At 39.2% G+C, this 17,459-nt stretch overlaps 1 protein-coding gene across 4 annotated transcripts in view; it reads right to left on the bottom strand.

Moving 5' to 3' along the window:
* The window catches only part of tet3 (tet methylcytosine dioxygenase 3), a 344,617-nt gene that overhangs the window by 50,780 nt on the left and 276,378 nt on the right, over window positions 1-17,459 (bottom strand). For all 4 annotated transcript variants that reach the window (XM_060856636.1, XM_060856639.1, XM_060856638.1 and 1 more), the window contains 2 exons: window positions 15,673-15,881; window positions 342-492 (listed from right to left, as the gene is read on the bottom strand). In XM_060856636.1, the coding sequence (XP_060712619.1) occupies window positions 342-492; window positions 15,673-15,881 (360 nt within the window). The remainder of the gene's footprint in view (window positions 1-341; window positions 493-15,672; window positions 15,882-17,459) is intronic.

Here is a 17,459-nt window from a genome sequence, read left to right as displayed (position 1 = left end):
GTTTGTAGAGGGATAAATGTCAGCCAAGCCCCTCAAGAACTTATTGGCTGTTCTCCAAATGTGCCATGGAATCCTTTATGTTGACTGAAGACAGCCAACAAAGTGTTGGTAAAATGTTTCATCATAAAGATACTGCACCTCTTCCTTGGCACAGTGCTGAAATATTCATTCTGATTGTTAAAACCTCTCAAGTTGTTCGGGAACTTACGATCAACCAACTCAACAGCAATGAACCAAGACTGTCAATTTAGCTGCCTTCTCTCAATATGGGACTGTAACAGTAATGAAAAATGACAATTGTAAATGCATTCTTGTATTAAAATTTCGTGAACTAAACCAACCTCTTTAGGGTTGTCCCCCAGAAGTCTAAACTTTCGAGGATGCTTGCTGCGGGCATATTTGCATCCGTTGAAGTACATGCTCCAAGAACAGCCAAAGGAAAAGGAAGCACCACAGGTCTCAGGATCCTTTCCCTGACATGCACATGTGCGGCTGAAATGAAATTAAAATTAAACCAGTAACTATTAATCCTTTCAGCAGCTTCAGAAATGGTGATCAAAAGATTTGTATGAATTGTTACATAGACTATACATATGGCCTGAACATTGATCATCTGTCATTGTAGGTGATTTCTTTTCATTGTCCTTTTGGTTTCCAAAATTTGCACTGTAGATATTCAAAAGAATAGATGCTAAAATAAACAAGAATATTTTCGCATCTATCCTGTTGAATGAACTGCAACAATCAACTGAAAAAGTTGATTGAAAATAATTAATCCTGATATTTGACCTCTGTGCTGCAGGCCTCAGTTTCCTTTTTTTTTGACAAATTGGTCAGGTGGTGGTATAACGCTACAGCCACTGGACTTGGAATACAGAACCCCAGGCTAATGTACTGGGGACATAGGTTTGAATCCAGCAGTGAAATGTAAATTCAAAAAAAGTTTGGAATACACACTTGAGTTTACCGTCAACAACATAACTCATGTCAATTGTTGTAAAAACCTACCTAGTTCACTAATCACTGTCCATGAGGGAAGTAATCTGCCATCCTTCCCTGTTCTGGCCTACATAGTTTGGCAGGGGGATGGGAACTGGAGCTACAGATCAGAGGCTGGTGGACAGACGGATACAGCGTGCAGAGAGTCTGTGAGGAAGGACAGACAGTTGATCGGGCAAAGTTGCAGTCAATGCAATGGGTTGAACTTTATCTACGTTAACGCAAGATGTGTCAGGAATAAAGGCGATAAACTTAGAGCGTGGATCAATACTTGGAGCTACGATGCTGTGGCCATTGAAGAGACTTGGATGTCACAGGGGCAGGAATGATTGTTGGATGTTCCAAGGTTTAGATGTTTCAAAAGGAGTAAGGAGAGAGGTAAAAGAGGCAGGGGAATGGCATTACTAACCAAGAATAGTATCACTGCTGCAGAAAGGGAGGTCATCGAGGAGGGTTGGTCTATTGAGGCAGTGTGGGTGGAAGTCAGAAACAGGAAAGAACTAGTCACTTTGGGAATTTTCTATAGACCTCCCAATAGCAAAGAAACATGACAGATCAGATTGGGAGGCAGATTTTGGAAAGGTGCAGAAGTAACAGGGTTTTGTCATGGTTAACTAACCTAATGTTGATTAAAACCTCCTTCGTGCAAATAGTTTGAATGGAGCAGATTTTGTCAGGTGGGTCCAGGAAGGATTCCTGACTTTATGTGTCGATATCACCCTCACCTTGACCTCCTTCCACCTATCCCACCTCCATCGCCCCTCCCCCTAGTCCCTCCTCCCTACCTTTTATCTTAGCCTGCTTGGCTCTCTCTCTCTTATCCCTGATGAAGGGCTTATGCTCGAAACGTCGAATTCTCTATTCCTGAGATGCTGCCTGGCCTGCTGTGCTTTGACCAGCAACACATTTGCAGCTGTGATCTCCAGCATCTGCAGACCTCATTTTTTACTTAATGTGTAGATATGTTGACTAGAGGGGAGGCATTATTGGATTTGGTGCTTGGCAACGAACCAGATCAGGTGACAAATCCCTCGGTGGGAGAGCATTTCGTTTATAGTCATCATAACTCCCTGACCTTTACTATAGTCATGGAGAGGGAAAGGAGCAGACGGTATGGGAAAGTAATTGGGGGAAGGAGAATTACAACACTCTTTGACAGGAACTGTGGAACATAAATTGGGAGCAGATATTCTCAGGGAAGTGCACAATAGAAATATAGAAGTGGTTTGGGGAGCACTTGCTGCGAGTGCTGGATAGGTTTGTTACACTGAGGCAAGGAAGGGATGGTAAGGTGAAAGAACCTTGGAGGACAAGAGATGTGGAGCATTTTGTCAAAAGGAAGGAGGAAGTTAACTTAAAGTTGAGGAAGCAAGGATCAGACAGGGCTCTAGAGGGTTACAAGGTCGTCAGGAAGGAACTTAGGAGAGTAAGAAGGCAGCGTGAAAAAGCCTTGGGGGTAGGATTAAGAGAAAAAGCCTTGGTGGGTAGGATTAAGGAAAATCCCAAGCTATTCTACACTTAGGTAAGGAACAAGAGGCTGGCCAGAGTGAGGGTAGGGCCAGTCAGTGATAGTGAAGGGAACTTGTGCGTGGAGTCAGAGGTGGTAGTGGAAGTATTTAATGAATACTTTGCTTCAGTATTCACTAGTGAGAGCGACCTTGCCATTTGTGAGAAGAGCATGAAACAGACTGATACGCTCGAACAGATTGATGTTTTGAAGGAGGATGTGCTGGAAACTTTGAAAAACGAGAGGATAGATGAGTCCTCTGGGCCAGACAGGATATACCCTAGGCTACTACAGGAAGCCAGGGAAGGGACTGCGCCTTTGATGATCATCTTTGCATTCACACTGTCCACAGGAGTAGTACCAGATGATTGGAGGGTAGCAAATGTTATTCCCTTGTTCAAGAAAGGGAATAGGGACAACCATGGGAATTACAAACCAGTCACTCTTACGTTGGTGGTGGGCAAATTATTGGAGAGAGGATTCCGAGAGATATGATTTATGATTATTTAGAAAAGCATAGCTTGATTAGAGATAGTCAGCATCAGCAGGGGCAGGACATGAGCAGGGGCAGGACATGCCTGACAGCCTTATTGAATTTTTTGAGGATGTGACAAAATACATTGAAAAAGGTATAGCAGTGGATGTGGTGGAAATGGATTTTAGCAAGGCATTTGATAAGGTTCCCCATGGTAGACTCATTCAGAAAGTAAGGAGGCATAGGATGCAGGGAAATTTGGCTGTCTGGATATAGAATTGGCTGGCCCAGAGAAGACAAAGGGTGGTAGGAGATGGAAAATATACAGCCTGGAGCTTGGTGAGCAGTGCTGTTCCGCAGGGATCTGTTCAGGGACTTCTGCTCTTTGACATTTTTATAAATCACTTGGATGAGGAAGTAAGTGTGCCGATGACACGAAGGTTGTTGGAGTTGTAGATAGTGTGGAGGGTTGCAACGGGACACCGACAGGATGCAGGGCTGGACTGAGAGTGGTACATGGATTTAAATCTGGGAAGGTATTAAGCAATTCATTTTGGAAGGCTGAATTTGAATGCAGATTACAGGGTTAAAGGCAGGATTCTTGGCAGTGTGGAGGAACAGAGGAATCCTGGGGTCCAGGTCCATAGATCCCTCAAAGTTGCCATCCAAGGTGACAGGGTTGTTCAGAAGGTATATGGTGTGTTGGCTTTCATTAGTTCAAGATTGAGTTTAAGAGCCACAAGGTTAAGTTGCAGCTCTATAAAGTCATGGTTCGACCACAATTGGAATATAGTGTCCAGTTCTGGTCGCCTCATTATAGGAGAATGTGGAAGCTTTGGGGAGGATACAGAGGAGATTGACCAGGATGTTGCCTGGATGGGAAGGCATGTCTTATGGAGAAAGGTTGAGGGAGCTAAGGCTTTTCTCATTGGAACAAAGGAGCATGGGAGCTGACTTAGCAGAAGTGTACAAGACGATGAGAGGCATAGATAGTGTGCACAGCCAGAGACTTTTTCCCAGGGGAGAAATGGCTATCACGGGGGGCATAATTTTCAGGTGATTGGAGGAATGTTTAGGTCATAGGTATGTTTTTACACACAGTGGTGGGTGCGTGGAATGCACTGCCAACGTTGGAAGCAGAGTCAGATACATTAGGTGCACTGAAGCAACTCGTGGAGAGGGACATGGAATGATAATAAGATGTAGGGTTCATAGGTTACTTTAATCTTAGAACAGGAAGAGAGGTCGGCACAACATTGAGAGCCGAAGGGTCTGTACTGCGTTGTACTGTTCTAGATATTTCAGATCCACAACAACGTGACTGACGCTTATCTGCAGAATGGGCAGTAAATTCTGGCCCTGCCAACAATAACTACATAACCCGAACAAATTTTCAAAAATACTACACTTATAAAAGCAAACTACTTAGGATTTTATAGGAGCAAGTGATGAAAGTAATTAATTTGAGCTCCCAGAGTACTTTTGGCCTTGCACAAGCAGCACAAAAGCAACAGGTCTTGGTACAGTGCAGCAAGTCACAGGCTGTAAAGTTGGACATTTGATGAGTAGGGTAATTTGTTGCAGTGATGGACAGGATGTGATCTAAAATAGATTTAAAAGATGAACGAACAGTAATATGTAACAAATGGGTGGCTGGTGAGGGCGGTGGAACTTCATAGGTTTCAAGTAGCATGACAGGGAAAGTGACACATTAGTGACTGCAGCTTCTGAGGTCACAAGGAAACAAGTAAGAATTGCTTCGTGAGTATTTGGTTTGTTTCTTTCAAAATTGTAATTCTGTACTGGAAGGAAGCTTTAGTGAAAGAACAGTAACATCACAGCAAAGTTGAAGTTTATTGTTCACTGAGTGCCTTCGAAAAGTGTCTGTGGCAAATATCTAGAGTAATTCATTCCTATTAAGAAAAATATGTAAACAGGTGGAGTATTGAAAAATGTATAAGTTTTGCATAACTCGCAAGTATCTCCTTTATCGGTACAGAAGGAGGTGGTAATTGGAAAGGATGAGCAACTCGACTTTTTAATCTGTCATTTTATGGTAAATAGTCTTCATGTATGTTTATGATATGACAGGGCAGCTCAGCCAATGCAATTGTCATGAAATGTGCCTTTAAGAAGCATTTGTTCTGTTCGGTTTCTCTTGAAGAGGGGCATTATAAATCTGGTGCAAGGTATCTGCTCCTTGGAAGACAGAGTGAATAGCTTTGGGTATTGTTTAAAATAGAGCGTGAGTGGGTTAAGTCATGCTCACACAGACCCAAGGTTTTAGTTTTTGCTTTCAGTGGTTGAAATTGAGGTTTTTGAATTGAAGCTGCTACTGTAAAAAGCTTGACTCTGTCTCTGCTGTTAGATTCATTCTGTTGCTGTTCCTTCTTCTGGACTAGAGAAGTGAAAAAAAATGTTTTGTTGAATTTTCCTTTTCCAAAGGGTGCATTTATGTGAGGCTGCTGCATGGAATGGTTGATGAGTAATAGTAAAATAATATGTTATTTTGTTAAGTATCTCAATACAGTTAAAGTTATAACAATTCTTCTTTTTTCTTTCTATTTTAACTCTGATGTCAAAAATAGAGTGTCTTTTGCTTCAAGCCTTTGCAGGAGGCTGGGTTTAGGATTATTAGACTCAAAAATAGTGAATAGTGAATGTTGGTGTTCTCTTTTCAGGTGCTGCATTTGGTTGGTTTAAATAGGTTGTGCCTTATGTAATAATGGCTGTTTCAGTGGCCAAGAGTTTCCTGGGTGCAGAACAAGTGTGGTTTACAGACGATAAGCAAGGCAAAGCTTTCAGAATTGGCGGACAAGCTGGAGCTAAGGTTGCCTTTGTCATGAGCAAAGGGGGAAGTAGTTGTAGCAATAGACAGCATTTACAATTGCCAGAAATGCAAATGCAATTATTGAAAATGGATAAAATTCAATAGCATAAAACAGCTTGACTATGGAAAAGAAATGGAACAGTTTAAATTATAATTGAAAGCAGAAAAATAAAAAGAAAGAATAGCCCGAGTAGAAGAACAGGATAAAGAGAGAGAAGGAAGAGATAGAGAGAAAAAAGGGAGAAAGAGAGAACTTTTGCACTTCAGATGTTGGAACTGAAAAGCAAAACTCACCTTGAAATGACAGATGTAGAGGTCTAAGGTGAGAGTAGTGATGATAATCGTGAAGAAGAGCAAACCCATTGTAGCCAAAGGCTGGGTGGGGATCTGTTTCTGTCCAAGCATTGCCAAGGTTCAATAAGAAGCAAGTAGAAGCCTTTTACATTTCATTTGAGAAAATGTCTAAACAAATGAAACTGCCATTGGCCATGTGAGTATTATTGATTCAAACAAAATTGGTAGGTACAGCTGGTGAGCTGCTTGCATCACTATCAGAGGAGGCATCTGGGGAGTATGAGAAGGAGAAAAAAGCCATCTTATGTGCACATGAACTGCTGCCAGAAGCCAATATTTTCAGAATCAACAGAGGGAACCTTCAGAAATACACATGGAGTTTGAAAGGATCAAACAAAGTAACTTTGGTAGGTGGACAAGGGCACCGGAAATAGTTCAGACATATGACTAGAGTGACTGTTATTTTGGAGGGGTTCAAAAATTCACTTTCTGACATACTGAGAATTCACAACAGTGGAGCCGCAAGTAGACAGGGTAATGAAGGCGGCTTTTGGTACACTTGCCTTTATTGACCACTGTATTGAGGATAGCAGTTGGGAGGTTCTAATACAGCTGTACATTGGTTCAGCCACTTTTTGAACACTGCATTCAGTTCTGGTCTCTCTGCTACAGGAAAGGCGTTGTGAAACTTGAAAGGGTCCAGAAAATATTTACAAGGATGTTGCCAGGATTGGTGGGATTGAGGTAGAGGGAGAGGCAGAAGAGGCTGTGGCTATTTTCCCCAGAACATCAGAGGCTGAGGGGTGACTTATAAAAGTTTATAAAATCATGAGGGGCACGGATAGGATGAATAGTCAAGGTCCAAAACTAGAGGACATAGGTTTAAGTGAAAGAAGAAAGGTTTAAAAGGAACCTAAGGGACAACATTTTCGCGCAGAGGATGGTGTGTGTTTGGAATCAGCTGTCAGAGAAGGTGATGGAAACTGGTACAATTACATTTAAAAGGCATCCGGATGTGTATACGAAAAGGATTTAAAGGGCTATAAGGCCAAATGCTGCCAAATGGGTCTAGCTTAATTTAGAATATGTAGTTGGCACAGATGAGTTGAACTGAAGGGTTTGTTTCTGTGCTGTGCATCTCTATGACTCTAAGTAGAAGAGCAGAGAGTTAAAACTAGCAGAAATGGCAAATGATTATGGGTTAGTTCATAAATCAAAGTTTGGCATCTGACATCAAGTTCAATCTGTGAGGGATAGAATTGGGTAAAAGGGAAATCCTAAGGTGAGAAGGGAAAGGAAATCTCATTTAAGATAGTTTACCATAGGGTAAAAAGGAAACCTTTGAGGGCTGGGAGCAGGGGGGGGACAGAAGTAAAAAAGTTCAAGTGTTTTCACTACAATAAATTAGGATACATGAGTCACCCATGTTAGTGATTTAAAAAAAGCACTGGGAAGATGGATGTGGGAAAACGGAATAAGCCAGTGGGTTTTGTTAAAATGGTAAAGGAAAGCACACAAGGAATTAAAAAGCTGCAAAAGAATGTACAGCTGGTCAGGGGTTGGTTGAGAAGAAAGTGCCAAATCTCTTCAAAAATTTACTTGCGTGGGTCAGGTTTACTCATGTATGCCAGGAGTAGATAAAGAAATTAAGATTTTAAAAGATACGAGGCAAGTCCATCTTTGATGCTGGGAGATGAGGAAATATTTAATTCAGAAGGAGTACTGCCAGAAAAATCTGTGGTGAGAAGAATAGTGTTTCATGACATAAAGTGAGGTTGGAGGATCTGGTGAAATGCAGTAAAGTGGGTAGTAGGAGTAAGGGAGAAATTTGATCTTAGAAGAAATACAATTTATCTTCAGTACTGATATAGCCGAATCAAAGGTGGAAGTAATGTCTACTGTGATTGAAAAACCAGTGCAAAAATCAAAGAACTGAGTAGTTCCAGAAAGTATATCCTGGGAATTCTCCCGTGTGTTAACAAGATCACAAAGCTCACAGTGAAACAGGAGGAAAAATCAAAGAGTATAGCTAAGAAAGTTGAAATTCAATTACCAGAAACTATGTTTGATCAAACAGTTGAAAACAAAAGGAACAGGTGGATATTTTTAATTCAGAGAAGTTAATGAAGTTTTAACAGAAAGGTATGAAAATAAAGCAGTTGTATAAAAAAGCAGACACGGAAGAATCTGTGTGTATCCCAGAATATTACCATTCTAAAAAGTCTTGATATGGAAATGGAGACCATCACATATTCAGGCAAGTGAATAAAACACAGAAGGTTATCAAATTGTATACTGGTGGGTTATAGAAAGGTGGTGTTGCAGGTAGCACATGAGTTACCAGTAGGAGATCATTTGGGAACAAGGAAAACTCAAACTAAAAATACAAAAACATTTTTATTGGCCAGGACTGCATGAAGTTATGGTTGAATTTTGCTGGACAAGTCAGGTAAAAGACAAACGTTAGGCAGTGATAAAACCAGCACTCTTAATACCCATTCTAGTATTTAAGGAAGCTTTTACAAGAATCTCAGCTAATTAACATAGGACTCCTCCCTAAATCAACAAGTGGGAATCAATATTCGTTGACAATAATGGATGTGTCTACCAAATTTCCAAAGACCATTACATTACACAGTATCATGGCTAAAAGGATTGTAGAAGTGTTACTCAAATTTATTTATAAGATACAGACTACCCACTGAGAATCGATCAGGTCAAAGATTAAATTTTACATTTAAATTATTCAGGAAAATCATGAATATCTTTGAAATAAAACAATTTAAATCTACTGTGTTCCATCCAGAATCACAGAGAGCATTAGAATGGTGGCATCAAAATTTGAAGACTACATTGAGGGCCTATAGTCAAGACAATCCAGAGGATTGGGATAAAAGAATACCATCTGTACTTTTTGCAACTAGGGTTGCACCTTATGAATCAACTAAATTCAGTCCATTTGAATTAGTTTTGGGGCATGAGGTGAGAGGACCACAGAAATTAATTAAGGAAAAATTGGTGAGTTAGAATTCAGAGACTACATATTTTGACTAGATGTCAAATTTTACAGAGAGATTAAATGGAGCAGGTGATTTGGCTGACAGCATTTAAAAGTAGCACAGCATATGATAAAACAGGAAGCAAACAAGAGATCCAAAATTTGTATATTTTGCAAGTGGAGACAAAAGTGTTAGTATTATGACAAGGGGTGGGTAAACCTTTAAAGGCAAAGCTTCATGGGCTTTATCAAATTGAAAGAAAATTCAGTGAGTTGAATTGTTGATAAGATTGCCAAATAGAAGGAAATCATAATGATTATGTCATGTGAATAAACTCAAACAGTATTTTGATCGGGAAAAAAAGCAAAAGGAGAATGTGTCACTGGTTATAACTCAGAGTGAAGAACCAAATCCAGATGATAGTGAATTTGACACTGCTCAAGTTAAATTAGACAATGAGGAAGTTCTCAAAAATTGGGATAAATTATTGAGTTACCTTCCAAAACAAAATCAAAATTACAATCACCTGGAGAAATAGATGGGAATACGCTGGGAAGTACTAAACTGATAATGCATAATGTAGACACAGCAAATGTTGTTCCAATTAAGCAACATCCTTATTGGCTTAACTGTCTAAAATTGGCACAGGTTTAAAAATAGATTGAAAGCTTGCTTAGAGACGACATAAATGAAATGAGATGCAGTGTGGTAGACACACGTAGTAATGGTGCTGAAACCAGATGGTATACAATGATTATGTTTGGACTACTGCAAAGTCAATGTCGTTACCAAATCAGATTTGTATCCGATTCCACATTTGGAAAGCTGTATTGCAAAGGTGGGAAAAGCAACTTATATTTCTAACTCAGAGGATAACGCAGGTATTTTTGTCCAAAACAGTGAAGGAAATTTTGGCTTTTATGGCACTGAGTGGACTTTACAAATTAAAATAATGCCGTTTGGTGTAAAGAATGTTACAGCCACATTTCAAAGACTAAACAATAAGGCTGTTTCAGGATTATACAAAGGTGATCCAGTGATTCTTCATCCCACATTTGAAGCATCTAGCAGAATTATTCAATAAACTTCAGGAGGTGGGCTTAGTGATAAATCAGGCTAACAGTGAGTTCACAAAAGCCCATGTCACATTCCTAGGCCATATCATTGGACACAGGCAAATGGCTTGACAGGGTATTTCTCATACTATCAACGAAGATGGAAGTACTACAATTTCTGGGACTGAATGGGTTTTTTATCCAAGTTCTGACCTGTTGAAGAAGTTGAAGATAATTTCAGTGAACAAAGGAGCCTCTGAAGGCATTTGACAGATTGAAAGCTGTGTTGACCACTGCTCCAGTGATAGCAATACCTAACTACGCAAAGCCATTCAAGGTGGCTATCGATGCAAGTCAAATGCGGCGGTCCTATACTTGTATAAGAAGACATGAGGATAGAAAGACTTATCGGGCATTTCTCCCAAAAGTTGAATACTCATCAAAAGAAAGATTCCGCACTTAGTCAAAAGACCTTGTGTTCACATTGCAATACTTCAACATTTATGTTGTCAGTAATGAATTTGAGACAATTGTATGTGCTGATCATGAATTTTTCCAAAAATGTTAAGGGGTTAAGGATAAAAATACCAGACTGTTTGGATGAAATTTATTGTTACAGCCGTTCAATTCAAAAATTGTGTGTGTGACACAATGAGAGAACAAAATTGCTGACACCTTTGTCACAACTTTGATGAAGGAAGCTGGAGGTGTTCAGTGGCAGTAGAAACAGACTGAAACGACTGTAGTATTGAATATTTACATGCTTAGGTTTAATGTAATATATATGTATATATATTATGTAGTGAAACTAAATTAGGCCATCTTTGCATTTCGACGGCTCGTTTTTTAAAGGGAGAGGGGTGACAAAATGTGCCTTTAGGAGGGATTTTTTCTGTCTCATTTTTCTTGAAGAGTAATATGGTGCTGAGGTGTCTGCTCGAAGAAAAACAGAGTAAATAGTGTTGGGTTTGTTTAAAATTAAGCATGAGTGGATAGAGTCAGGCTCACACAGACTCCAGGTTTTAGATTTTGCTTTCATTGGTTCAACTGGGGTTTCAAGAATTGAAGCTGCTTGATACAGAAATGCTGTAAAAGGTCAAATTGTCTCTGTTGCTAAATTCATTCTGTTGGTGTTACTTCTCCTCAAATAGAGGAGATAGCAAGTGATAGAAATCTGTTTTGCTGAATTTGCCTTTGGGATGCTGTGTTATATTGGAATGGTAGATGAGTAATAGTTGAATAATAAGTTATTTTGTTAAGTATTTCAACAGAGCTAAAATTATATTATTTCTTCTTTTTTGTTTCTATTTTAACTGTTGCGTAAGAATAAAGTGTGTTTTGTTTAAAGCTGAGTAGTTTGATCAATTGAATCAGATGTGAAATGCACTGGCCTTGAAACAAGATAAATGTTCGGGTCTATGCTATCTCCTTTATATGTTTTGAGGTTGATTTGGTCTGGTCTAAATCATAATGTTCACATGGCCTAAATGACCATGGACAGAAACTTGAACTCGAGGCTTTAGAAGTCAAGCGATGGTTGGCATGGCTATGGTGTATCCACGAAGGTGAGAACTCCATGAATAGCAAGTTTAAGAACCCAGTCATACTGGAGGTTAGGAACATGAAGGTTAAAATGGAATGGCTGACCACCAGACAGTCTACGAGTATCAGGCAAGTAAAACCAGAGTCTCCTGAGTCTCTGTTGCTCAGGAACAAACATTCCATTTTGGATGGCGTACATGATGGTTTCTTTGACAGAAATGTCGAGATCTATGTTTGTGGCCCTATGAATGGATCAGCTGGACATTGTGGATTGGGGAGAAGGAAGGAAAGTCAAAAGATAATATGAGCAGTGATTATTTAGTGAACAGACAGCTGTTTTTGCTGCATGAGACACAATTCTTGGGTCAGATGTTGCATCCCTGACATGAGGGTCAAAGATGTCACCAAGTAGCCGCAAGAAATGGTTTTGGGGGAGGATGAACAGCTAGAGATTGTAATCCATCTTGGAACCAAAGACAAAAGGTTAAAAGAAGATTATTCACATGGTCATAAGTAAAGTAATATTAAGATTGAGAGACTGGACACATGAGAAATCGTGCAGGAGGGAAGGGTTCATATCAGGGCCACTGGGATTACTTCCTGGAAAATTTGACCTATATAGAGGGTCTCATTAGAGTTGGAAACTTAAGTGAATATCCACTGGCTGCTACTCTCTCCGAATTTTCTTTTGATTTTTATTTTTGTTTCCTCCTGGATGGGAGAACTGTACGTGATAATCTGTTGTGAATTTTTCTTTTGTGTCAAAGGGAGTGTTGATGAGATGTGACTATATCGGAACAGTTAATTAGTAGCAGTTCCTGTCTCCATTATTGTGTGAAGTTTTCCAATAGAATTAAGATATTCTAAATTCCTTTCTTTGGTTGTATTTTAATTACAGTGTTTAAATAAATTGTGTTTTGCTTAACGTCAAGTAGTTTGACCAGTCACATTGCATCTGGAACAGACAATTTACATTCACCTTTAAATAAGAAAATTTTAAGGGCTGGGCTACCTTCTTCAAATATTTTTGAGAGGGTCTGATCTGGTCCACAGCAATATAACAAGGATAATGCAGTAATCATGGATGATTTCAAACCACATGTAAATTGAATAAATCTAATTAATATCATTACTGTGGAGGATGAGTTCCTGTAACAGTGAGGTGGTGGCCCAGTGGTATTATTGCTGCAATATTTATCCACCAACCCAGGTTTCAATCCTGCTCTGGCAAATGGTGGAATTTGAATTCAAAAGAAATCTAGAATTCAGTGTCTAAGAACGACGATGAAACCATGGGCAATTGTCACAAAAAACATCTGGTTCACTAATATCCTACTAGGGAGCAAACTTCTGTCTCTTTCAAAGCTGCCATTACTCCTTATTGAAAACACTTATCATTTGCTCATTTAATCTTACTGGATGTCTTCCAATTGGAGACAAAAAATACTGCAGATACTGGAATCCAGAGTAGACAATCAGGAGGTTGGAAGAACACAATAAGCCTTTTAATTACCAAACTTCATTTCTTCTCCAAAATCCATTAATGTGTTCCCACCTCTGATGTTTCCATCCAATTTTCCTGCAACTGCTTACATTAATCTCTCTCATCAGATTTTTGCCATTATAATGGCATCAAAGCTGTTCTTACCTGCTCTGGCCTACTTTTGACTCCAGACCCGTAACAATGTGGTTGACTCTGAACAGCCCATTGTGCAATAAATGCTGGCTAAGTCAGCAACATCCACATCCCGTGAATGAATTAAAAAAGTATACAAAGTGGTTTTCGAGATCAGTGTACTGAGGAAGCAACTGCAGAGCTAGCTATTTTAGATCTGGTATTGTATGATGAGAAGAGATTAATTAATAATCTTGTTGTAAAAGTTAGTGAAGAGTTACCTTTAGCATGACAGAACTTTCCATTAAGTTTTCATATAAAGTAGTTTAATTTGAACTAGGGTCTGAAATATAAACAAAGGTAACTCTGAAGGAACGAGGAGCAATTTCATTGTAATGAATTCAGAAAATACATGAAAAGATATGATGGTAAATGGCAATTGTTCGTCTTTGATGAAGTTATATGAATTTTATAAAAAAATATACATTCCTTTAAAGGCACAAAATCCAAATAGGAAAAGCTTGGTTAACTGTGGCTATCAAAGGAAGTAGAAGATTATGTTAAATCAAAGGAGGTCTATAAAGAGAAAGGAAAGTACTAAGTCTGGGTATTGGGTACATTTTAACATTCAATGAAGGAGGACCAAGAAACTGATAAAGAAAAAGGATAACAAAATATCAATGTAAATGGACAAGAAGCATAAAAATGAATGTAAAAGCTTCAATAGGTATGTATAAAGGAAAACATGAGGAAATACACTTGTGGACCCAATAAAGGCAGAAACAGGAGAATTTATAATGGGAAATGGCAGAGATGTGAAATAATTATTTTTTAATTACATTCACGGAAGAAGATGGAAGATCCCAAGGAATTAATGAGAATGAGGATTGAAACAAAATTAGTTTTTCAAAAAATTGGAGGAATTAGATTCCATACAGATTAGATTCCCTACAGTGTGGAAACAGGTCCTTAGGCCCAACCAGTCCACACTAACCCACCCAGACCCATTTCCCTCTGACTAATGCACCAAACACTATGGACAATTTAGCATGGCCAATCCACCTGATTTGCACATCTTTGGACTGTGGGAGGAAACCGGAGCACCCGGAGGAAACTCACGCAGACCCGCGGAGAATGTGCGAAGTCCACACAGACAGTTGCCTGAGGCGGGAATTGAACCTGGGTCCTCGGTGCTGTTAGACTGCAGTGCTAACCACTGAGCCACCATGCCGCCCCAGTGGGATTCATGGGACTGAAAATTGGAAAAATTCTCAGGACCGAAGAATCTATAGATGTCATTCTACAGAAATAAAGAAATAACTGAAAGAATGCTCCTCTCTGACATCCTCTGAATACTTTCTGGTTAGCAAATAAGGGACTTGCAACAAGGACATGTACTTATATCTGTCAACCTTCATGTGCAGTAAGTTTAATCTGCTGATTGGAGAGTTTGTCCACATTCCTTCTTTAGGGGAAGATGTCATATTAAGTAGTCAGATTAGGAAGAGTGCAACTGAGACCACTGCAATTGAAATGGTCAATGGAAGAAAAGCACTGAAGGAGAATTGTCTGGTTAAGTATGTCATTTGCGACAATGTGGTCACCGAGAATAAGAAATGGTAATACATTATAGGTGCAACTGCAAAGGATGTTATTAGCTCTGGTTGTTTGGATGCTGTTGCAAAGGCACAAATATAATCAGAAGAATTAATTTATGCAGTTGCAGAAAACTCTGAGTTGTAACTTTAGAGGTGGGAACACATCAATGGATTTTGGTGAAGAAAGGAAGTTTGGAGATTGGAAGACATTGAGCAAGATCAGACAAACAAATGATAGGTATTTTGAGTAAGGGGTGATGATCGCTTTGAAAAGGACAAGTCAGTGGTTAAAAAAGGAACCATTTGCAATATCAGCTAATGTGTAGTCATGAAGGTCAATTGGATGGTCAGCAGTTTCATTGTAACAGGGTTTTTTTCATGTATTCTCTTGCGGGATGCCTTGAACCACTTAAGTCCATCTGCTGTGTGTTGACCCAGAATGCTATTGGGGAGGCAATTCTAGGAGTTTGACCCAGCAACAGTGAAGAAACAGCAATATATTTCCAAATCAGATGGTGAGAGGTTGGAGGGTAACTTGAAGATGGTGGTGATCCCAAATAACTGCTGCCCTCGCCCTTCTATATCGAAGTGGTTGTGGGTTTGAAAGGTGCTGTCTGAGGATCTTTGGTGAATTTGGTTAAAAGAACAAAATAGTTCTAAAAAGCTAATGCAAGAGTTTCTTCATTTGAAATATTTAACTAAAATTAAGGACTAATGAGATGCTCTTAAAGTAAATAAAGCTAAATAAGTAAACTTACTCATCATTCAATCCACACCGGCGACATGTAGGATTCCCATACTTTGTTAAAGTCTCTGTAAGTTCATCATACAGCTTGTCCCCAAAAGCTCGAGGAATGCCTTCCCATGCAAGTATAAGAATAATAACAACAGCATTCTGACAGTGATGACCAGCACGCTCACGTACAAGGCAGAGGACCTTTTCTTCTTCATTCGCTCTTCTTATTATCTATAGATAATTAGTGAAACATTTCTTTGGTGAATATTTCTAAAGGACTGAAAGCACTAGAAAAAAAGAAAGAAATCCTTTTTTGTTTGAAGTACTCCTTTTCATACAAGAAAATTATGCTCTTACCATGATTTTTTTTTTGTAACATGTCAATTGTAGTGCCAACCTGGGATACTATACTACTGGGAATACAAATTCTCCAACCTGTAGCGGATTTCTCAAGGTCAGGCAGCTCCAGTATCGCCCTCAGGCTTGTCTGAATTTGAGTACCCTGCTGCTTGCAATGGAGCCCTTCTGAAATGCATTTAGGACATCCCCTGTAATTAATGAGGGAGAACCTACTTGAGGACCTCTAAATTCTTGTTTTTAAAAAATAGTCAAATAAGTATCTGGTGAAAATATAATTATTTTTCTCTGAAAGTGGAGAATACTTTAAACAAAAAAGCAACATCTTTCATAGAATGTGTGTGACTCTGTTTCACTGGCAATATTTCATAGAATAAGGAAAACTAGTAACAAACATGCTAAGACCTAAACTTACATAATGTATCAGAAAATAAATGAAATTAAATCATATATCATTTATCTTGTTACACGCTTTTTGGATGATTTTTATTTCATTTCTGATCCTACAATTCCCTTGGAGACTTGCAGGTTTCTTCTATTTTTTTTTACTGATTACCTCAGCCACTCTGGGTCTAAATATAACTTCTATTCGTGTTAAAAATTTCAATGCATAAATTGTTTCAACCTCGAGTGCTGGATGTTGCTCCCAACTTATTGGCTTTATTTTGATATTTCCCAATTTGTTTCTCTTTTGCATTCTTGGTGTTGGCATGCATACAAGACAATGAAAGCCTAACAAAGTTAACATTCAATTTTTCATATAATTCATTCAGTTTACTCTGAAATCAGCAAAGACATGAAATGACTTGCAATTTTCTTCTGACTCTGGTGATGAAGCACCGACTGGTTGATTTCTCCAGTGTGTGAGAAGAAACATAAGAATTAGGAGCAGTAGGCAATTCAGTTCTTTGAGCCCCTATTTGACATGATCATGACTGAATTTCTTCTGGCATCAACTCCACTTTCCTGCCTGCTGCGCACAGCCCTTTACCCTGCTTTTCATCAAAAACATATCGGTCTCTCTCTCTCGAGTCTTTTGATTGATTCTGCCTCCACAGCACATCCACATTTTCACAATTTTTTTGAGAGAAGTAGTTCCTCCTCATCTCAGCTTTGAACCCACCTCCCCTCACTCTCTATTTTACACCTCTAATTCAAGAGTGTCCCACAAAAGATAACATCTATTCACCTTATCCACCCTTTAGTATTTTATTTGCCTCAATCAGATTCCCCCCTCATTGTTCTGAAGTCTAATGAGTACGAGCCCAAGCTAATTAGCCTCTCCTCATACAACTGCCTTTTCATCCCTGGAATCAAACTGGTGAACTTCATCTGAACTGCCTCCAGTGTCACCACACCCTTCCTCAATTAAGGAGATTTTTGGTCTCCTTACTTGAGGAAGAGTGTGGTGACACTGGAGGCAGTTCAGATGAAGTTCACCAGTTTGATTCC

This window comes from Hemiscyllium ocellatum, chromosome 48, assembly GCF_020745735.1.
Source record: "Hemiscyllium ocellatum isolate sHemOce1 chromosome 48, sHemOce1.pat.X.cur, whole genome shotgun sequence".
NCBI lineage: Eukaryota > Metazoa > Chordata > Chondrichthyes > Orectolobiformes > Hemiscylliidae > Hemiscyllium > Hemiscyllium ocellatum.
This window is presented reverse-complemented; position numbering and strand designations above follow the sequence as displayed.